This window comes from Watersipora subatra, chromosome 5, assembly GCF_963576615.1.
Source record: "Watersipora subatra chromosome 5, tzWatSuba1.1, whole genome shotgun sequence".
In the NCBI taxonomy this organism is placed as follows: Eukaryota; Metazoa; Bryozoa; class Gymnolaemata; order Cheilostomatida; family Watersiporidae; genus Watersipora; species Watersipora subatra.
This window is the reverse complement of record NC_088712.1, coordinates 38,209,921-38,233,646: the sequence shown is the minus strand read 5'-3', so window position 1 is coordinate 38,233,646 and position 23,726 is coordinate 38,209,921. Positions and strand designations below refer to the sequence as shown.

General features: G+C 36.2%; 1 protein-coding gene across 1 annotated transcript in view; it reads left to right on the top strand.

The window, feature by feature from the left end:
* LOC137396364 (TNF receptor-associated factor 3-like) overlaps window positions 1-20,966 on the top strand; it is a 52,899-nt gene extending 31,933 nt beyond the window's left edge. The window contains exons 12-14 of the mRNA XM_068082607.1: window positions 5,542-5,691; window positions 14,472-14,639; window positions 19,841-20,966. Of these exons, the coding sequence (XP_067938708.1) occupies window positions 5,542-5,691; window positions 14,472-14,639; window positions 19,841-20,008 (486 nt within the window). The 3' untranslated portion in view covers window positions 20,009-20,966. The remainder of the gene's footprint in view (window positions 1-5,541; window positions 5,692-14,471; window positions 14,640-19,840) is intronic.
* The last annotated feature ends 2,760 nt before the right edge of the window (window positions 20,967-23,726 follow it).

Genomic DNA, 23,726 nt, shown 5'->3' with positions numbered 1-23,726 from the left:
GGATAAATCCATTAAGCAATCCCGATCAATCACTATCACCAATGTAGTACACAGTGCACAGACCGTCATGGTTGCAGGGCGAAATATTGACTGACAGTAAAAAATTTCTGAAATATCTGCATTACCTGGTGATGTCATCTGTTTATGGTGCACACGTAGTTGACGAATAATCACTGAGAGGACAACACCGACAGACAACAATATATTCTGAACCAACCTTAAAGGTTGACTTGCAACAAAATTCGCATTACACTTATTCGATATCAAAAGGTTCACCATGTCTTACTCTGCTGTGTTGCGGGTGCAAAATATGTGGAAATGTGATTACAAGCTCTTAAAAGCTAAAAACAAACAGTTAATCGCGGCCATCACGAAAATGCCGTAGTTTGGAATCTGTATTTCGATGACGTACTCAAACATTGTGGTTATTGTTTTGACACATGATGTTATCACGTGAATTGAAAGGCCAATAAAAGTCTCAATATAAAACGTCTTATAGCACTAGTTTACGACAAACACTTCGGGTTCTATCAGAAAGCCTGTATCAAATATAGATTCTCGCTACTTTACAGTTTCATTTTGGCTTGGTCTAATCATCTAGTCGTATTATGATCATGTGACCCATACTTCTTGTTAAATGAGGCGAACAATTTCTGCAGCTTTTTCAATTACCACAGGTGACAAACAGACTCGTATGGTTTATCAGAGGATGATATGCACTCCTTCGAGCTAATGTTGAACAGTTAAACGAGTTTTTACGGTAGGTTTTGAGATATCAGTACTCAAAATAACAGCATTACAATGATGATAAAATAGAAGCATAAGGACAATAGACAAGGTTTTATTGAATGTGTGAAATATATTTGTGAAAATATTTCGGCGAATGAGGTTGCATGAAACTGTAAACAGAAGCCATCGTGTTCAACTACATCCCATTTGAGCTGTTTTGGAAAGGGATTCCAATCTACAGAGTTTTCAAGATGGCTGCGATTAACTGTTCGTTTTTGAGCTTTTAAGAGCTTGTAATCACATTTCCACATATTTTGCACCTACAACACAGCAGAGTAAGACGTGGGAGAATCTTTTGATACCAAATAACTGTAATGTGAATTTTGTTGCAAGTCAATGTTTAAGCTGTTGCTGACCCCAATGTTTCTATGGCTTTTTGGAGACAACCAAACTGGTAATTTTTCCAAAGCCTTCCGTACGAAGTAAGATTAACTCTTAGCCACATTTTCTTTACAATGTACAACCGAAAATTTCTATCAAGTGAGCTATTTTGTCTAGCTATGAATATCATATACAGTGAAACATGGATAACTCGCCCTCGGATATAGCGAACACATGGTTAACTCGACTGGATTTGCTTGGTCCGTTCCCACGCAATGATAAATGGCTCTATATAACTCGAATTCAACACTGTTATAACGAACTGTTTTTTGCCCAACGGCTACCGAAACGGTTGCTATCGCTTTAGAAAATCACTTTATTCCAAGCCATGGAGGTAAACCTCAACTTTTCGTAATTCATAAGCGTCGTTATTACCTCCATTGGCAAAATATTTTTGTCAACGACTGTTCTAAAGGTTTGGTGAAATTTGATTTATACTGCTATACGATGAACAGCACGGGCTAGCCGGGTCACGGGCGCAAGGATTTTCGCCACGCACATACAAAACAAAAACAGCATGTTGTTTTTGTTTTGTATTTGCGTGGCGAAAATCCTTGAGTGCGGGACTCGGCTAGCCCGTGATGAATAGTTTTCCGACGTTGATTCCGTGTTGAATTAACGTCGGAATGTTGAATGTTTAAAACGTCTTAAGAATTGGTGAAGTCAAACGTATACGTTGTCTTAGCTAAAAAAACTATTCATCGTTTGACCTAAACACAAAATACGTGTGTACATTCAATAAGTATCCATTCAAAAAGCGTGAGTGATATACAATGTACCGTAAAACCTCGTAAAACTTTTAATTGAACTGCCTCCGAGTGTTGCTCTTAACGAATCCCAGGTAAAGTAAGGTAATCTTTCCATAAACTTCAAGAAAGATCGGCAAAATTGATCGTGGGTAAAACGCTCAAAAGAAAAAGATGTCTTTTCTTTGAGCATTTCAGCAACGATCAAGTTTTGCCAATGTCAATCTAAAAAACGTCCTGGCAATAACATCACCTCAAACAACAAACCAATCTCAAGTGATAGAAAAATCTCTATACTTTTTGATAAAAACGTTTTAAACTTTACATTAGAAGCATTTAATTTGAAACAAGCCATTTGTGCTTTTGATTTATATTATAGTTTGTATATGTTCATGTATCTACTAATAAATAGGTAAATACATGGACTTGTGACAGTGCTCTGATAACTTGAACACTCTGATAATTCGAACACTTTTGCTCGGTCCCTTGAAGTTTGAGTTATCCGAGTTTCACTGTATTTCAAGTTATTCACAGTATCAAACATCAACTTTTTAAAAACCCGCTTTTTAACTCCATATCAGTTTCAATAGTTTTATGGAAATAGCTTTTCAGTGAAAGCTGAAGAGATTCCATGCACCCTTATCCAATCCTGTATTTGAATGCCACCTTTATTTGCACGCCACCTCTATTTTAGCGCCACTATGGCAGAAGGGTTAAAAAAATAGAGTGCCACCCTTTAATTGAATGCCGCTTCCATTGGAATGCCACTTCTATTTGACCGCCACTATTTGACATTCTTGCTCTTCCCATAATAGCAAGTGATCAGTAAAAAAAAGTCCACAAAACCGTACTAATAATGACTTGATTACATCAATAACAATTAATTTGTTCGTTGTTTCTGTTAGTATTGAAGTCCATTTTCCAACTCCAAGTCTTTAGGTTTTTTTGTTAAAACATTGAAAGCAACCCCATAGAAATATTTAGTAACTGTATCAGGCTAGTAGTAGTTCCTTGTTTAACATGGTCTTGATACTTAGATTTATCAACCATATTGGAAAAAGTTTTTGCATTTACGGTGAAAAATGTGCTACTACATATTTTGAGGCTATTTTGATTACACGCGGTTTCTCTTTATTCTCGTTACCGGTTTCTATTCAAAGTGACATCGCGTACAAAGTTTTGCTTTGCTAAAAATTGATTGGGCGCTAATAATGACTAGCTCAGCTGTGCAGAAGAGGCGTTGAGGTCATAAAACACTGTGGAAGGTATTGAACAGCCAGAAGAATCTGAAATGGTTTGAAACGAAGGCAACAATCAGAATGCAACTGGTCGAGCAAACGATGCTAATATTTTTGTTTTAAAATGTTAATTTTTGTTGCTGCATGTATTATAATTATGGTTTGTGTCACTTGTTCTTGATTATATATTTGTAGCATTTGATAGATTATTATTATAAAACTTGTAAATTTGCATATTTATAGCACATTATTTGATAGCACCAATGCGGTAATCTGAACCCTGGTTACAATGGATTGGCGCTTGTAATTCCTGTATATTGCACATAAAAAGCCAGTTTTGCCTGCGAACTGTAACAAACATATCGATGAGTGCAATGAGCTTTTATGCAACCTTATTAAATATAGTTATAAAATAAAAGTATACTTTCAAATTTAAAATAAAATAAAAAACTTGAAAGCTCCAAAAAATGGCAACGCAAACTATAAGACCATCGTTGATTAATTGCAAGCGATAGATATCGATTGGTAGAGACATGTACAGTAGACGCTACTACAACGTAAATAATCTATGCCCAAAACATTTACGTTATAGGGATTTTACGTTATAAGAACAGTAAAATACATGTAAATTGCCTAATCCATTCAAAGATTTTTCCAAGCTCACCCCTTTGGCTATACAACAAGACAAAAACTAGATTTAACTTTTTAATTTATTGGCTGTATCGTAACTGCAATATTACTAGTTTCCATCAACAATTTGTCTCCTTATTCTGATCAATTCCACCGGTTTTATAGACAATGGTTGCAGTTATTTTGCCACAAGTTGATGGAAAATGCACATATTCGACGTCCATTCACAACGATTTGTTCATTTTTTTTAGACAGCGCATTCTATTCTGGAAAGTAAAACTAATAACAAATATTTTATATGTCTACAATAAAGCAAAAGAAAAATATATTTGACTATATAAAGAGTGGCATCTACCTGTTCGTCATCTATCTGGATCCAAATGGTCAAGGTTAGGGTAAAAGATAACTGGATGATACTCTCAACTCGTGACGTGCAGATTGGTAGACCAACGCTGTTACACCAGCACCAATCGATCGCCTTCAAGTTTGCGCAGCTACCTGTTCTCTGTTTTGCCTACACATCTGACGATCTATCATGACGAACTAGAATGTCATAGAAATTGTATATACATGTATATACATTATATATAATAGGTGTAACGCTATACGTACGTCGTTTTTTCTCATGATCGCGACCAGATATGTTATCATTCAAATCGAGTTTGAGAAGTTGTCCCAATTTGACACTTTACATTATATGAAATTTTTTACATAATACAAAAAAAAAACTTAGCATGTCTTTACGTTATCTGGAATTTATGTTGCAAGAGGTACATTATATGTTATAGTAGGTATATGTTATAGGAGGTATATGTTATAGGAGGTATATGTTATAGGAGGTATATGTTATAGGAGGTATATGTTATAGGAGGTATATGTTGTAGGAGGTATATGTTATAGGAGGTATATGTTGTAGGAGGTATATGTTATAGGAGGTTTATGTTATAGGAGGTATATGTTGTAGGAGGTATATGTTATAGGAGGTATATGTTGTAGGAGGTATATGTTATAGGAGGTATATGTTATAGGAGGTATATGTTGTAGGAGGTATATGTTATAGGAGGTATATGTTATAGGAGGTATATGTTATAGGAGTGTCTACTGTATCAGCTTCCTCGTGCATATTTATTTAAAAATTGTATGACAAATCGGAAATAAGTCAGTAAATTTCCTGCGTTAAAAAGAGTTGATATTGCACCCCCAAAAGGAGAGTGCATAATTTAGATGGCATTTGATTCACCTGTGGAAGAGTTAAATTTATCTTTTCAACATCCTGATGAGGTTTTTGAAAATTACAACGCTCCCTTTATTTGAGCGTCACCTCTAATAAAGCGCCGCTCTAAGGAAAATAAAGCGCCATGGCATTCAAATAAGGTTTTACAGTATAAGATTTTCTCTTCAGAATAATACACTACAATAAAAAATTATTTTGTTTTGACTCAATAGTTTTTTTTATTGTCAAACTCGACATTAGACATTAAAAACTTCAATAAATTTGAGGGACGACTAAACACATAAGAATTGCCCCTAAAAAGCACTGTATTCAAAAAAGACATTTGGTGACTTGTGTTTGGTTTTGTGACCAAGTATTATGGTTTTGAATAAAGGAAATTAATAGATGCTTAGTTCATTAAAAGCCTTCTTCCTGTTAATATGTTTGTAATATGTTAATTCTGTTAATATGTTTGTAATATGTTAATTCTGTTAATATGTTTATGGGTCTGTCAGCATTGTAAACTTTCTTTTTTTCATTTCAGGGCCTGGAGTTTGCCTCTTATGATGGAGTGCTCATTTGGAGAATCTGCGATTACAAGAGAAAGAAATCTGATGCTATCAGAGGTCGGCAGATGTCGATCTATAGTTATCCCTTCTACAGCTCTAGATATGGCTACAAAATGTGTGCGAGGGTTAGTGTTGAGTTTTTGGTAAAATATTCATATGCTGGAAGTTGGAACAGGTTTTATTTACAGAGTACGTAAAGTTGATTGTTATTTAGTTGGTGCCGTCTGTTCATTTTGCTAGTGATTTACAGCATATCAGGGTGTTAAAACACCCGTAGTGTTAAAACACCCGTTATTTATCTAGGTTTATCTAGTACTCCATGGTAATAACTTCCACCTTCATGGCTAACGGCTGTTAATTTTCATCTGAATCACATTCATAGCCTGTGGCAAATGTACTTTTAGGTAAAATAACAGTTTAGGGCATGTGAATAGCGTTGGAGCTGGTGTTGGCAGCAAAGGTTTTACATTGATAGTTTTACATTCGTGTATACATTTAAATTTGGTGGGTACATTATTCAGTTGCGATGAGCAGGTATGTCAAGCATTCGCATTTCAATCGTGTTCTCCTCACAAGCAGTATGTTTCCATACTTCAAATAGTGAGTAGCAGTAGAACGTTTTGTAGCAGAGTACCATGTGATTGTGCGCTAAAATTTTACCTCCACTAGGGAGAGCTTAGTCGATTTGAACCCATCATCAGTGAGTGTTTCTATGGTGTAGAATAGTATTATATAGGTTTCATTTATGGGTTAGTGATTACAGGTGAGGAGTTATCCCCTATCGGTCATTTTTATTGACTGGTAGGGGATAACTCCAAGTTTGGGATAAACATTAACTAATAAATGTTTATGGTGAACCCATTCCACGACCTTTCTTCTGTAGTGTTTTGTTCTGTGTGTCCCACACATTTGGCGGAGTCCTGATTTTGAGTGAATTATAGTGAACAAGACTGCAGCAGTATGTAGTAGAAAAACAAAATCAGGACACACTGAGCTCCCAAAGCGGTTAATGGCCTGGCATATCCTTTCACATATAGAATTTGTTGAAACTGGTAGAATGATGCGCATAAGGGTAGGTGTGATGGGTAATTGCAGCTTGCAGAGCAGTGGGAGTTCTGAACTAATAGTGGTAACAGCAGATAGTTATATAGTTAGTAATAGTAATAACCTTAACATAGGTAATATGATCAGTGTAGCATGGAAGAAATACTGTTTTATAATACAGGATAAAACATGACTTTCATCGGTAATCAATAATAATTCCATCAACTTCTCATACCCCCCATCTTGCACAAAACAGTGGACGCTAGGGCAGGTTACCAGCGTACCAGGTTACTCTAAGCACACAGTGTGTGTGGATGGCATGCCTAGGCATGTAAGGGATGTCAGGCGACGGCGCTATGGTAGTGACATAGGTACTGACCATGTCAGCCATGAACTTGTCAGTGACATTCGACCTAGATCATTGGGTCTAGGTGGCAACCACTTTTCGGAGGTGGATGCCATCAATATGCCGCCGGTGGAGCTGGTTATTGACCCTGTACTGCCTGTTGGGCCTCTAAGTGAGGCCGATGAGGAGGCGGCAGAAAATCGGGGTGGTGACGGAGCGATTTTCTGCCGTCACCTGATGTGATCACCGTGATGCGATGCCGTCACCTGATGCGATTTTCTGCCGTCACCTCACACATCAATGTGTGAGGTGATCACACGTTGATCACCTCACACATCAACGTGTGATCACCTCACACGTTGATGTATGAGGCGATCTAACTGGCAGGACGTTTCAAGATTAAAATCAGTAAAACTTGATCACGATTAAAACGCTCAGATCAAGCGAAGCGCGATTATCCACTATATAAACGGCAATCGTTGTCTGTCTGTCCGCCTTATAGAGTACCGTACTTTTCGGACTATTACCCGCTACTAGGTATCTAGGGCGCATTAACGGGAATCTCCGGTTAGTACACACCTCTATACATAACCTATTCATCGTTTGCGGTTTTCACACAAAAATGACATAATAATTTCAACTCGATGGCTTTCTTTTAGCTTCATGACACGCGATGCTTTTTTTGTCCTCGACGTATTACGGCTAATTTGTTTTCGGCAAAACGATATCGACCATAGACTCTCTCGATATTGGAATTTGGCGATCAAATTTTATTAAAGATGTGGTTGCGTCAAATTTGAGTTGATCTTAAAAAAAGCATTTTTTTCTCTATCAGTTGATATGTTGTTTGTTGTGTTAGGCAATCTCATTGCCAAGTTATTTGAAGATTAAAATCGAAAAAATCTGGTCGCCGTAAAAACGCTCAGGCCAAAAAAACATGCCCAGACTTGCCCAAAATGATGTCACCAGTGAACTTATCTGTCAATATATCTCGTATTCACATCGGCTATTTGCGATAAAAGTCTAGTCCTACACGGCTTTATTGGCATATATTTTATTTTGTACTTGCTCATGTTGGTTAGAATAAAATTTTAAACCCTACTACAGATACATTATTATAAATGTTTCAAAGGCCTCAAATAATGAAAATTGAAAATTTGTCTTACTCACTTTCTCTAAATGCTGTGTAAACATTGGAGTACTGACTACCAATTCTACCGGTCTACGGTAATTCTGTCAAGTTAACTGTAGAATAAGGTCTTTGTATCAGCACACTTCCGCCGCTACCCACACTACTGATATACAGCCTCCCAAAAGCCCCACCCACATTATGTCCGTCGCCTATCCTTGGGGCGGGGCTGTATATCATTGCCAACACTGAAAACTAGTTTCTTACTACCTTTGAAAATAATATACATAGGGATAGAGTTTTAAGGATGAGAAGTCTGCTGCAAACTGGATTTGAACTCACGTTCTCCAGAACTGGAGAACGTGAGTTCAAATCCAGTTTTACGGACATCCATATACCGTATCCAATTCACTACAATATTCTGCAAATCATGTTTTGCATTATCTTCAACAATATAATTTTATTATATAATTTTTACAAGCAAAAGATTTTCATCCCGGCATAAAGCTTTTATTAAAAATATTCATCAAGTCGTGGCCACTCATATAGTTTTAGCTGATACAATAAGACAAATTCATCTACTGCAAGAAACTCGAACAAAACATGGTTTATGCAGCACACATTCAAGTCTCTCTTTCCCCTTTATGGCAGTTTCCACACTGACAAAGCTGCTTCGGCTGGTGGGACGACATAAACATCCTGTAATCAGTAAAACAAATGCAATAAATATATGTCATTCATAGATATGTCATTCTAAAGCGTATCTATTGAAAGCTTTCAAATTGGGAGTTTGATAGATTGCGAGTGTAATTTTAAAAACGAATAAACGTTTAACAAAGGCACAAGTACGCCAAGCCAACGATTCGGAGCTTTGGTTCTGGAAATTAAAGATTTGCATTGATCAATCAATTTTCTTCACTTTCTACAAGTGAAAAGTGAACATCTAAAGTCAAATCATAAATCTAATTTACTAGATAAAACTGCCACAGAAAATTTGAAGCAAATGTAGCTAGGAGAATCGATAAAAAACCATAAAACGATGATTAGTGATAGCAAAAGTTATAATTTTATTAATTAGTACATGTATTAATGAGTACTAAAATATTACCTTTAGTATATTCATCAATCTAAGCCATTGTATTGCTAGATGCTAAAGATTAAAAGGAAGCCATCAAGAACTCACTGTACATACGTATCTCGCACGCGCAGGAAATTACATTTTAGCCTCAAACAGGGAAATATAATCTGAATGTAAACTCAACAGGAAACTCTATAGGAGACTCATAGTAAAAGATAAATTTATCTCCATTCTCCGATCTTCCTCCGTAGAACTTTTACTACCTGATGCCAAGAAAACTCGCAGTCACCTTCGCAGCAATTTTTACAATTATGTTGTTCGCCAATAAAACGGGTCGATCGAGTAATTCATTAAAGTAACGATGTAAATCAATTTAGTAAATATCGATGTCTATGCGAATTAATAATAGAGTAAAATCCCTAAATTTGAGATCACAGACAACACGTTTTACGAGTGATAACATTTATTACGGCCTATATAAAAATTTCGCGCTGATGATTGGCTAAGGGAGCGACCTCATACTTATCGCTCGTGGTTTCTTTTCAGATATATTGCTTGTGACGTCACGAAAGAAGCACCCGCTGGAACGTGAGCTTTTTAAAAGAGGGCCCCATTCAAACGCATATATCTCTGGACAGGGTTGGTCTACAAAGACAAAAATGGCATCAAATTGTAGCTGATGTTTTAGCCTTTTATGGGTCTTAATTTCATTAAATTGAATTTTTTGACGCAACCACATCTTTAACTCTGAAACACGATGCCGTTTTTGTGAACATCTATTTCTGGCTATTTCTTAATTGCTAAATCGCTGCTTTGCTAAAGTCACTACTTTTCACCCGGACAATTGTATTATCTCGAGCGGAAATAGCATCTAGATTCTCTCACCTCCGACCAGACAAAGACACTACAATATTTTATTTTTACATAACATATCGTCGTACCGGTATCGTCGTATTCAGAGTTTTGATGGATAGCTGTTGTGAAACAGTAACCTTTTATACACACACTTCTATGCAAGAATTGTTATTATTAATTCAACATATTCCCGAATTTTATTTTGTTTTCTCAGTTCGTATTAATTGTATCATTACCGAATCATCTCATATTGTAATCGTAGCAAAACACTCAATTTAGCTATTACTTGCTAACTATTTCACTGTTACATCTAAACCTTTTTATAGTCGTTTTATTTTTAAATTTTATTTGACCTGCACGAAACATTTTTCTCATGATATGAAGTTTGAAAGTTACAGTTGTTTGACAAAGTTTGATCAACTTTACAGTTGTTTTTATTTTCTCTCTTCATTTATTTCAACTACACAAAACACTTTTCTCATGATACGTTTACCTATCATGTTTTCTCATGTTACCTATGTAGTTTGAATGTTAGAATGGCAAATGTCGTTATATATGTTAAATACAAATAGATTTTCTGTGCAAAGACTTTTATTACCCAGGTACAAGCACAGCTTATGGTGTAAAATGTTGAAAAAATACTTTACCGAAGTTGTTTTCTCGCCTTGGAGCGGATTAAAATTTACATTATTTTATTTTAATGGGAAAAATTGTTTCGGATCTCGAACAACTCGGTTTTCGAACTACCTTCTGGAACTGATTATGTTTGAGAACTGAGGTTCCACTGTACGTTATCAAAAGATATAGGTCACTGAAAGTTATGAAATTTTAAATTTACATCGGTTTGAAAACCTTTACAGTCGTTTTATTTTCTCTCTTAATTTATTTCAACTACACCAAACACTTCTTTCATGATATGTAGTTTGAAAGTTAGAATGGCAAATGTTGTTATATGTTAAATACAAATCAATTTTCTGTCCAAAGACTTTTTCTACTACCCGGGCAATGCCGGGTAGCACAGCTAGGCTTGGGGCCATGGCGTCACTCGGGGATGCATGGGAGACCTTTTTTGCCCCGAGTACAGCGAGTCTCCAGGCGCGGCTTTCCGGATGAAAGAGTTGGCGAGTGCGAGGCGATTGATTGCAAAGCGATTGAGTGCTAGGCGATTGGTTGCGAGGCGATTGATTGCAAAGCGATTGAGTGCTAGGCGATTGGTTGCGAGACGATTGGTTGCGAGTGCAAGGTGATTGATTGAAAGGCGAGTGCGAGGCGATTGAGTGCGAGGTGATTGCGAGGCGATTGATTTCGAGGAGAGTGCAAGGCGATTGATTTCGAGGAGAGTGCAAGGCAATTGATTGCGAGGCGGGTGCAGGCCGATTGTTTGCGAGGCGAGTGCAAAAAGGCGATTATCAACTGCGAGGCGGGTAAAGACTGGTCAGCCGAGGCGGGGGCTCAGCGGCAGAAGTGCGCGATCGTCAACTGCAAATATAGACGAGGGTGAACAGATGCATGAATCTAGACCCATGAATCTAGAATATTTACTAGATGTTACACGTATCTAGCCGTAAGACACATTGCAGATTTCCATTGTTCTCCCCAACATTGACATGTATATGTGCATGCATTCTCTGATCAGGACAATTTCAGTAGACTGCATATTTGGAGTTGTTTTACAGTATGAAAGACAACTCTCAATAAACCTTATGCTGCACGTGAATCTGTTCGTGTAGACGGGTAATGCAGCTAGTGATGTCTATAAGTGCAAAGAGTCCAACAGAATAGAGACACATGACGCTGCAACTTCAGTGCAATAACATATATCAACTACTGCTACGATAACAACTAATGATCTCATTTCGCACGCATGTTCCTCCTGAGCATATTAACCCTTTGACCCCTGGCCATTCTTGTCGATGCGTGTCAGTAACCCTGGGCAATTTGTCCAACGTTCCGAAGTTTTTAAACTTTTATTAAATATATGTAAATGTGCTCATAATACAATGATATTTGATAAAACACTAATAAAAACTTGGGCAACCCACAGCAAATGTCATCAAACAGAAAAACATTACTTGACCATTAATCGGGCTAAAACAATAAGTTTGTATGATTTTAAAAATTTGTAAAAACATATACAGTAGTGTCATATCCATTGAGCACATGTTCATCGTAATTTCATGACTCGGAATATGTTGGAAAATTATAGTTAGTATCATGAAAAATTATTCATTTGAATCACAATCATTTATGACCTACTATCGATTTTTTCGCGCTGTTCTGATAAAATTTGTTAGTATAACGAAGGAAGTAGATAAAGATATTTGAAAACTGTTACAAATGGAAGTAAAATCTCTGGTCTAACATCCAGTGCAGGAATTGATTTGATTGGTTCACGCTGTTACTTAGAGACCGTTTCTGTAAACAGAGCTGTGTGAATGCCAGAATTCCGGTCGTTAGGGTTTCCGGCACACCCTATGCAATGCCGGAAAACTGCCCGTTAGGGTTCAAAGGGCTACTCGCGATCAAGTTTTATCGATTTTAATCTAAAATCATTCTGGTAATCAAATCACCTCGCACATCAAAAACAATCGCAAATATGGAACAAATGCAGATGTTTTCTAATAAAATCTCTGAAAAATTTGTGTAAGTTCATCATTGGTCATCATGTGTAATAGTTATGTGCATAATTATTCTATGATGCAGCAAGGTGATTGAGTAGGACAGTTGGTAGTGTGTTTGGCTGAGAATCCGAATACCCGGGTGTGATTCCTGTGTATTGCAATGGTTTTTCTCGACACTTTTGGTGTGACTTTAGAGATATACACACAGACTTATTATAGCAAGGATTGATACAGAAACAACACTTATTTTTATTATTTTGATAGATTTGAGATCTCATCAGATTTATCAGTTGTCGTTGGTACAAAATACTGGCATTCATATGCCGATCTGTAAGTATATTATGTCATTCTTTTCAAGTTAATTGCCTATATTTTTTCAGATGTAAAATGTAAGTATCTGGTGTCTGTATTGAAGTCATTTTAGCGTGTCGCTCTCTAGTTAAAAAGATGCACAAGTGTGACATTGCTATATTACAGATGGTGTTGTGTTTAAAAACGCTAAAAGTATTTTTTCACACAAGGTTGGATATGGTAAATGGATGGGCAACAAAAATTCATTTGTACATATAGACTTTCAAAACTTCAGAGGGCCTTTGATTACACAATATCTAAAACAAAATAGGCCCTAAAAACAGGCAGACAGAAGAGACGCACTATTAGGGCATGTACCAATAAAATGTGTATTTTGCATACCCAATGCATTGAGGATGTGCCATTTTAAAATGGATTTATTTATCTAGATTGATTAAAATAAAACTGAATAATTTTTGATTGGCCTAAATAGTTGATATGGCCTAAAGCCTGGTTCCTATATACGTACGTCGCAAAACACCGGCGTCAGCACCGCAGGCTATTAGCGGCGAAATGGGAACCTATGCGCCGGTAGTTGCTGGCAGCAATGCAAGAGTTTAGCGATTTTCAAATTTCGCGAATAGCTGCAGGCAAAACCTTCCCAAAATGCACTGTACAGGTGAAGGTCAGCATCATCGAAACGGCATAGCAAGCGAACATTTTTATGCCGTTATTAGCGATGCAGCTTTATGTGAACATACGTCGCCGAGCCTAGCATCGCAAGCGGTTTGCTACCGCTGGAGTCTCGCAATCGATATGGGAACCAGACTTTAATCAATATCCATTTGCAACGCAAGCTAGTCGCGTCCATAATCGGCGTCAACCAACGATGATCAGAACATAACTACGCTCATGTAATGAGCTTGAGTATTTTTGCGATTACCTGTTTCCATCCATAATCTCTAGAGTTTTTTTATTGCACAAAATATAGCAAAGCAAATGGTTTCACAAACTCTTCTGCTACCACATATCATTGCTGTTCCTGTGTTACCATAAAAATGCAATGAAGCTTCTTCAATAATGGCACTGAACAATTCAGTAGACTTCATGGCCTTCACACAGTTGAGGCTAGTTCTCATTGGTCAATCTATTTGTGAACATGCCATTAACATGTACTTTGGGCCATAGCGGATGTCTATATTACTCATCTGTCTATGCATATTATCTGTTTGTTTAGGCATGGTTTAGCCATAAACGTATGTTGTGGTATGAATTTGAGGTAAATACCAAGCTCCAAGATTCCAAGCTCAGAATATTGATTCAATCATATCTCGTCATACAGCAATGATATAAACAATATACAATGACACAAGCTTTTCTTTTAAAAGTATGATTATTGCATAGGTAAGCGGCTATGAGTGAGGGATAACTGTACTATGACTGACTACATGCATCATAGACAGGAAAAATTAGGTTTGGTTATTGTATAAAATTAAGTATGCATGTCTATTTTCATAGATGTATCTTCATTTATATCTCAGGCCTACTTGAATGGTGACGGACTCGGTCGAGGGAAATGTCTGAGTCTTTTCTTTGTTCTCATGAGAGGAGAATTCGATGAACTTCTGACCTTCCCTTTCAAACAGAGAGTGACCTTCACCCTTTTATGTCCGAGTAACTCAGAACTCAACAAGCATGAGACATTTGTTGTGAGTATTGGTGTTAAAAAATGGTTTAACAAGAATTAAATAATTTTAATAAAACAACCAGAGTTGATAATTTCTTGCCAGGGCAGTTTAAACCGCTAGCAAAACTTCGATTACAATAGGTCGACGGAAATCAAGTGGGTATAATGATATGGTAGAAATTGGCAAAAGTTTGTTCAATTTACGATGCCATGACTTATTGATCACGATACGTTCTCTGCAACTTTAAGGTGTGCAATAATACATTTCACTGTGTAAACCTCAAATATGTAGACCTGAACCACAATAATATACATGTATGTGCATATTTTTATCTATCACTTTCACAATAGAGTATAAAATTTTTAAATGAAACAATATTTATTGGCTGTATAATCGATGGAATTCAGAACATTGGAAATTTTAATTATTGTATGTAAATAGGCTGATATTGCAGAAACTAGCAACTGTAAACATTGTGGAGAAATGCGTTATATGATCTTGACTATTAAATTCTTCAAAGGCTCAATCCTCAGCCTTTGCTACGTTCTAAGAGTTTTTCAACGATTACATCGATGCTTCTGAACAAACCTCTTTACAGGGAGTCGTCTGCTCTCTACAGGGAGTCATCGGGTTCTGACTGTCTCTACATACACTATTTCGAGGTTACAAATGCGACCCATGAAAATATCCGAAATAATCTTTTATGTGGCTCCATCTTATCATCAATAAACGACATAAACACACTGAATACTAGTGAACTAGTATTCAGTGTGTAGATGATGTGGGGGGAGAAGAAGACGGCATCAGAGTATTACTCAGTTTTAGTGGTACAACATTTTAGTTCTCACTTGTTTAATAATTTCTTATTCTTTTTGTCCATCAGTTTTAATTCATGTGATAAGGAGTTGTTTTCTCTTGTTCTAATATTTTGATGCCATTTGTTATATTTTATTGCGGAATAGAATACTTTAAAAGGTAATAAAATACATAAATTAAAATGAAGCAAATAAGAAGTGAAATACTTTCCCGTACTCACAGAGTAAAAAATTGTTTTACTTTGACTTGCAAAATTTTATTCCGACTTGCACTAAAGTTGGAATTGCACTGCATTTTAAATCTTTACTGCCATTGGCGCATTTATGCGTAGTCTATGGTCGGCTGCTGTAGGCGCATTTTCGCAACTTTCCTAGCAATCGCGTGGTAACTTAATTTTATTATTCGTTGACTACATAACCAACGATCTTTAGAACTTTTATGGTATTGACAGGGTTGTCCAAAGATTTCTCTATGAAATTAGCCTAAAATCACAAAGCAGTTTTAAATTTTTGTTTGGGAATTTCCAACTTGAAAACAAATATTTTTCCTTTCTGACGTTCGAACTATTTAGTGTTATTATGGCTTTCGTAAGTACCTCCTGAGTTGAAAAACAGCGAATTACTTGTGTTGATGACATTATAGCTGATTTAGATTTTCGTGATTACACAGATAATGAAAGTAGCAGCACTGACTCTGATTGTGGTGAAAGTAATAGTTGTAAGAGTTAGGAACATTGTGGAGGATCGTTTTAGCTTCATAGCGATCGTAGCTTCACATACATTTAACAACGCACAAAGTATAGATGCATTGAATTTTTTGCATAGCACTATTTGTTAACATGTTGGCAAAATAAAATACAGTCATACTTCGACTTACGAGCTTGATGTGTTCCGAGACTGAGCTCATATGTCAATTTACTCGCATGTTGGTGCAATTTAATTATATATAGAACAATTAAATATATATTGATTGGTTTCCATACTCTGAAAAATGCAAATAGAACACTCAAAACAAGATATTGTAACAAAAAAAACATGTTGGTTATTGTCCCAATTTACCACATACTTTCAAAAAGCAACAAATAAAAAAATAATGCAAGGAAATGTGATTAATTAAAATGTAAAATTAAATAGGCCTACGTACATAGTACCATAGGCCATAGTACATACAATAGCAGCTAACGCTAGCATTTGCCAGAGAGGGAGATATAAGCTATCCTTCATTACAACAGTTGACTTTGATAAATTTAGATTTTATCAAAGTCTTAAAAGACAAACTTAGAAGCAAACCTAAAAGCAAACTTTCATTTTTAACTTAATTAACGTAATTTAAATTTCTTTGGCATTCGTAGTTTAAAGTTTCTCTCTCGTTAGCTAATTTTTCCTTTGTTTCGCTCTCACGACTCGCCAGCCGTTTCAAGATAAACCTATCTTAGGACGTTTGCCTTTGTCGCCCTTTCAACATGTTGCGATTAGGACGAACTCAGGTGTCGTCACAAAGGGTTAATGCACGACCACTAGCCAACTTGTCCGAATGTCTTTTTTTATAGTTTTGATAGACAGAACCGGCCTTTTCACATACGTAGCATCGTTTCAGTTACGCTGTCACCGGCCAATTGTTTTTATTTTATCCCATGCCTGAGAAGTCTCTCCATCAGCGGTGGTGAAGATCGCTGCGCCGTTTACAAACTATGGTTAGTCCTTTTGCGAACTAAATTCCCTGAATATAATCCTTCTGTTTGATAATTGTGGATGTATTTCTGTCATATTGTTGAGCTAGCTCAATCACGCATACACATTTCGCATATTGTTCAATAATTTTCCGTTTAATATCAATTATTATCATTTGCTTTTTCTTTGCATTATTTTTCATTTTATTGGCATTTTTCGGTCTACGCACAATACTTTTAATTCACATAATTCTGCACTGAAAACCGCGCACAAAAACACGGTACAAAAGTATAACCTGAGCAGTTGAAAAATACAGAGTGATGCTGTTGTCGTAAAACACATCCGGCATACTTGGCAACTGACTCACGTGCTCGTATCTTAAACATCGCTCGTATCTTAAACATGGCTCGTATGTTAGTGCTAAAACTTGCTCAAAAGCTGGCTCTGCTCGTATCTCAAGTTTCTCGTACGTTGGAGCGTAATTGAAGCGTAAGTTAAAGTATTACTGTATATAACAAAAACGTTCTAGATTGAGGTTGAAGTTGAAAAAATTGTATACATATCATGAAGCCAAATTGACAATTTTTGGTATAATGGCTGGCAGTAGGCCGATAGCTAAATTTGTACATGGAGGGTAGTGAAAGGAATGAGAATGAACCGGTCGTTATAATTCGAGAGTCACCTTTATATGAAGACCTCAATAACAGAATGATCAATGTCACATTTTCTCAAAACATTATGGTTATCTTCTCTTAAATAGTTTTGGCCACCAAGTTTAGCCTCTGTGACAGACTTTCAGCAAAAATGATCGAGGTCCTGAGATATTCCTGCTTAAAATAAACCTGCTCTTTGCAAAACTGATCAATGTCCAAGGGCTACAAAGCAATAACGATCATTGTCCAGTCACTTGATTACTTTCAGCCAATAGCGACGCATGACTTGTTTGGGAATTTCCAACTTGAAAACAAACATTTTTTGTGTAAGTTTTCTAAGTAACTCCCGAGTTAGAAAACAGAGAATTACTTATGTCGATGACATGATAGCCAATTCAGATTCATATTTTTGTGATTACACAGGTAATGAAAGTAGCAGCACTGACTTTGATGGTGGTGAAAGTAATAGTATCGTAAGAGAAAAAACATTGTAGAAGATCGTTTTAGCTTCGTAGCGATCTTAGCTTCACATGGCTTTAGCAATGCACAAAGTATAGATACATTGAATTTTTTTGCATAGCACTATTTGTTAACATGTTGGCAAAATAAAATATATAACAAAAATGTTCTAGATAGAGCTTGAAGTTGAAAATATTGTATACATATCATGAAGCATAATGCGGAAATTTTCGGCAAAATGGCTGGCAGTAGGCTGACAGCTACATTTGTATATGGATGGCAGTAAAAAGGTTAATAACTTAATACAATGGACAGAGGCAATAGGAATGAAGGGAAATATCCCAAGAGTACCGATAAGCCAAAACATGTGTGTGCCAAAGCGTGAAGTGTAATGCAAATTGAAATATCGCAGTTTTTTAGGACACTGTCAAAAAAGTTTTATTATTGTGACCTGTTCATTTTTGTTTGAAATTTAGATGCTAGAAACTCCATATTTTACTGCAATATAGCGTTCAAAATCAGAATGTGATAGCGTTGTAATATTATCGCCTAATAAAACATAATGCGTAGAGAGTTGTCAATGATTTCCAAAGTAAATCGATCAATGTCCGTGTAGTGGTTTTAACTTAAGCCATGTTGTGCCACCAAATTATGTCTACTGCTTCTTTGTTGATCACATTCCCAGGTAACATCCTTATCGACCAATAGCTAAAAGGTTTCTATGATATATGTTGTGATTCTTTCTAAAAAAAAGTTTGCAAACTTTAAAATGGCTATATCTCAAGTTTGAACAATTGTGACATTGATCATTCTTCCTTTGAGGTCTTCGTATGTTTGCTATCCACTGTTTTCTCCATTAGCATATGCTACTGTCTAATCAATTCTACAAGGTTGTGAAAATAATTTCTACACTATATTTTTTGAAGATTCAGTTTTAAAGAATTTTACATGATAATGTCACGTGTCTAAACAAAAACCACTTCGAGTTGAGTACGTCATCAAAATAAAAGGATTCCAAATTACGGCGGTCTCGTGTGGCTGCGATTAACTGTTTGTTTTGGAGCTTTTAAGAGCTTGCAATCGTATTTCCACATATTTTGCCCCTACAACACAGCAGAGTAAGGCATGGTGAATCTTTTGATACAAAATAACTGTAATGTGAATTTTATTGAAAGTCAACCTTTAAAGATTGTATGTTTGAATTTACTTTCAGTTTGTAGTAAAACATCCATGAAACATAAGATTTGACTCTGTGTTTAATCTTAGTAGAATTACTTTACTATTTCACTCCTTAAAAGATATACATTGTATTTATACCACAAGCTATTCAAGAACACTAAATCTACACTGCAAACATTTAGAATGTCTCTACCGGTATGAACAACTATAGCTAGTTGTCGAGATGATTTCCATTCTTTAGTCTTCATAGATTTATTCGAAACACGTTGGAAACAACTCGATGTAGCTGCGAAGATCATTTTACACAATTTTGCATCATGTTTTTTTTCAGGGGGAGCCACCTATTAGGAATGTTCTAGCGTGTTTTTTGAAGCCTTGACTCATAAGAATATTTTTTCTGTACCCGGTTACGGTTATTCAGAGTATATTTTTATATAAATTGTAGCCCGACGCAGAGAGCTCATCCTTCAGAAAGCCCCTGACTGATATGAACATCGCATCAGGCTGCCCACAGTTTGCTCTTCACAGTGAAGTGGAAACTAGTAATTTTCTTATATCTGACAGCATTTATGTCAGAGTCAAGGTGGAGCCAGGTGGTGACACAATAACCTAGTATGGAAAAGAGAGCCCCGCCTTCCATTTATGTGGGAGTTGGGCTGCAGCTTGGTTGCGACATTACTACCAAAGTGAGTTTTTAAGTTTCTCCATCCCTATCAACTGCGTCCCCTACCTGTGCTGGTACCTTGTCGTGGTGTAGGGGCTTAACGGACACATGAAAGTCTGAACCATATCCAGCATGTACGGAGTTTGATAGGGATGGTGGAGCTTCAAACTCACCTTGGATAGGAATGTCAGCTGGGAGAAGCGGGTGGTTAGAGCTTACTAATTTTACCTAACCGAAAAAAGACTTTTAGCCTTTGAATCTTGATTAACTGTCCGAGTTCACTTTACGGTAGATTTTGGTAGGGGTGTCTTTTCAATGATCAATTCGAACTTAATTTTGTAATTTCTGTGTATCTTCTTACCCTTTATGACCATGCACACGATCGCGTATTATTAGTTATCACACGATTACGCAAATCAACGTTTAGCTGCGTGATGGACCGCATTGATGAGGCGTACGCTAACCAATAGAAATCGCGAATTTGCATGACTTGTCAAGTCAGAAACAGCATGCTTGCCAAATAACATCGGCATTAATCTTCACAACTGTTAAAATCGAATCTGATGCCGTCTACAAATAACCAAAAACATGCTAACAGCTGCTTTCATCGGTGTTGAAGTTCGACACGTTAAAAGTTCATCGCTAGCCATGATTACGTTGTCTGTCATCGCACAATGACATCATAGCAGCTAATCGTTGCGGTCCATAGCAGCTCTAAACGTTGATTTGATTGAGAGTGCGCATGTGCCTCTAGCTTTCCACTAATCCATTCACATTTTCTTGTTTCCTTTTTCAATAGAGTGCACAACATCTGTTTTGTAGTAAATTTGTATGGTCACATTTAGTTTTTAATATTAGTGAATTTAGCATTTGATTAACATCAATAAACGCCTGGTAGCATTGCAAAGTTAAAATTCGTGTTTCTACGCTTCATTCTAAACTAATCTTTGTTGTTCTGGGAATGTCAGCAGTCCCGCGTTATTACGAGGGAGGGCATGACTGCGTGTAATACTATTCTTTTTTATTCACGTCAACTTTTAAATCTGCCAAAAGGAAAGATAAGACTTAACACGCGCCTCCAGTTGCTTTTGAACCCATGACAGCGCTAGAGCTATGTGGACGTCTCATTAAAGGTTTGTCACTGGGTGCATAAATCATTACTGGACTGAGGATACTATAGCATCATTCTGCGTTCAGTAGAACAAAGCGCTATTTAACAATCTATATATATATATAAAGCTCAGTGTTTGTCCTTATGTTAAACCCTGTGTCCGGTTCTATAGATATATCACAAATTGAACATTTAAAATTATTATTGTTTTACTATGAACAAATTATTAAAATTATATGTAATGCGGTTTGCTAAATCTTGAGTCAATTCCATAAGTAAGGATATTTCAAAGCTCAATGTCGATGTAATGACTAACACAAAATCTATAAGCTAATAATTACCCCCATTGAAACTATTCTTCTACATTTTTTATGCTAATTGTCTGCAGGTCTTACTGTGGCATAAACAAAAACCAGGTAGGCCTAATTTATCATTTAAAAAAATAATTTTCCCACGAACACACGAGCGGAGCGGAAGTGTGGGAGTTTTTATGATAAATGCATGTGCACACAACTTACGAAAATTATTCATCAACAATGAGACGAACCCTCGTCAAGAAATTTCATCAAAAAATTTAAGCATTGGAATGTAAAGTCGTTAAAGTATAATAACGATACAAAACACATTTAAACCTATTTAAATATGTTACCAAGTCTTTGTAAACCGTCGGTATTATTTTAAAACTTACCCATCTGATCGGATTATACACAAATAGACAGATTAATTTGAACGAAAATTGCCACAAAAAGCTTGAAAAGCTCGGTTTAATAAAAGTTAAGACCGAAAATTTAAACGCCAATAAAGCCGTGCAACCGATTGTAGAACTATTTAGCAGTGCGCATTTCACGAGAAAACCGTGCTCATTTCATCAGTCTATGGCCATTTTTACTTGTATTCGAATTTATTCGAAGGTTTCTGTAATAAAGGTAGACCGTTTGAGGCGTAGACCGATTTACAGGTACGAAATTGTGGTACACAGTTTATCAGCCTGTGTTTTTTGTCCAATCACCGAAGGTTTCATTATTTGAAACGTTAGCCGAAATTCTTTACAACTTATGTACAAGCTAGGGCCGAACTACAACGCCCCTTCATGACGAGAACATTTTTTATTTTGCTACATTTTTATACATGTGAATGCTCCTACCCGCTTTCAAAACCATTCTACATTCAACGCAACCAACTTTCAAACTGTGTATAGTACACAGTAGCTTGCCATTTTACTTCTAATTTTGCATTTCAGAGTTATAATAAACATATTTCTTTATTGTTGTTGAATTACATACATTACAGTAAATTAGGCCTACAGCTTTATAACAGCTTTTATTTTGCTGCAGTTTGCAGAAATCTTCGAGACGCATGAACGCTCATAGGTTTTCTATTATTGCTGTACTACTATATTAACAATATTGGTTATTTTAATAATATCAGTGCATTTTACTTATAATATTCGCCAACATTGCATTTCTCCTATTGCAAGGGAGAGATATAACGTGTAATATTTTCCTTTCATTGTTGTTGTTTGTCATGACCAAACACTTTTTAAATAAATTTTCTAAAAACCTATATAAATACCACAACTTCTCGATATTGCTACCTATGACGTTTTGAAATGTAAACAAAATTGTGTATTGGTTTTCTATTATTACTATATTAAAAAAATTGATTATTCTAAGAATATCAGTGCATTTTACTTCTAATATTGGCCAATATTGCATTTCTCCTGTTGCAGGGGGAAAATATAAACATCTTTTCCATTCATTATTGCTTATTGTTGTATATAATAACACCCACACCCAGTACATTACAGCTACCATTGCAGTTATCCTATTGCACTGCAGAGCCATTTGATTGCTAATATTGCATTTCTCAACCATCAGTACCCTTTATTTTTTTGCCAATATCTCTGGCCATCTCTTTGGTCGTGGGCTGTATGACAGCGGAATTTCTAGTCAATAAAATAGAAGTGATAAATAAAAAGTGATAGAGAGTGCATAGGTATTTTAATTATACATTATATTTGATATCGCAGTACACTTTATGTTACAATTCAACTACCGTACAGGATGAAAATATCCGATGGATATAAAAATTCGCGATTTCGCGAACAGTCAACTCCGCGAATTATTAAATTCCTGAATAAATAGTTCTATTTTTTATCACAAGGGAGAATAACTACTGCATCAAATTGAAAACTAGTCGCTAGGCTAGTTTTTAATATAACTACTAAACGTAGGTGAGTTCCAAAACATTTTTAAAATCATTGCCTAGGCTTTGAGCTAACACCATTGCCAATGCATCACATTTATTTACAAAATTATTCAAGGTTGTCACAAGATAGGCAGAATGGCGTCATAGCGAAAATAGCCACTAGGCAGAAGTACTAAACGTAGCCGAGTTCCAAAACTTTAAAATCCTCGCCGGGGTTCGAGTTTTATTGCCATTGCAGCAAACTTTACAAAATTATTCAAGGTTTTTACAAGTAGTTCGGCATGGCTTCATCATCGCAAAAAAGCTCTCCTAGTCTTTATACATTGAAATCAACTCCATCAATCTCGA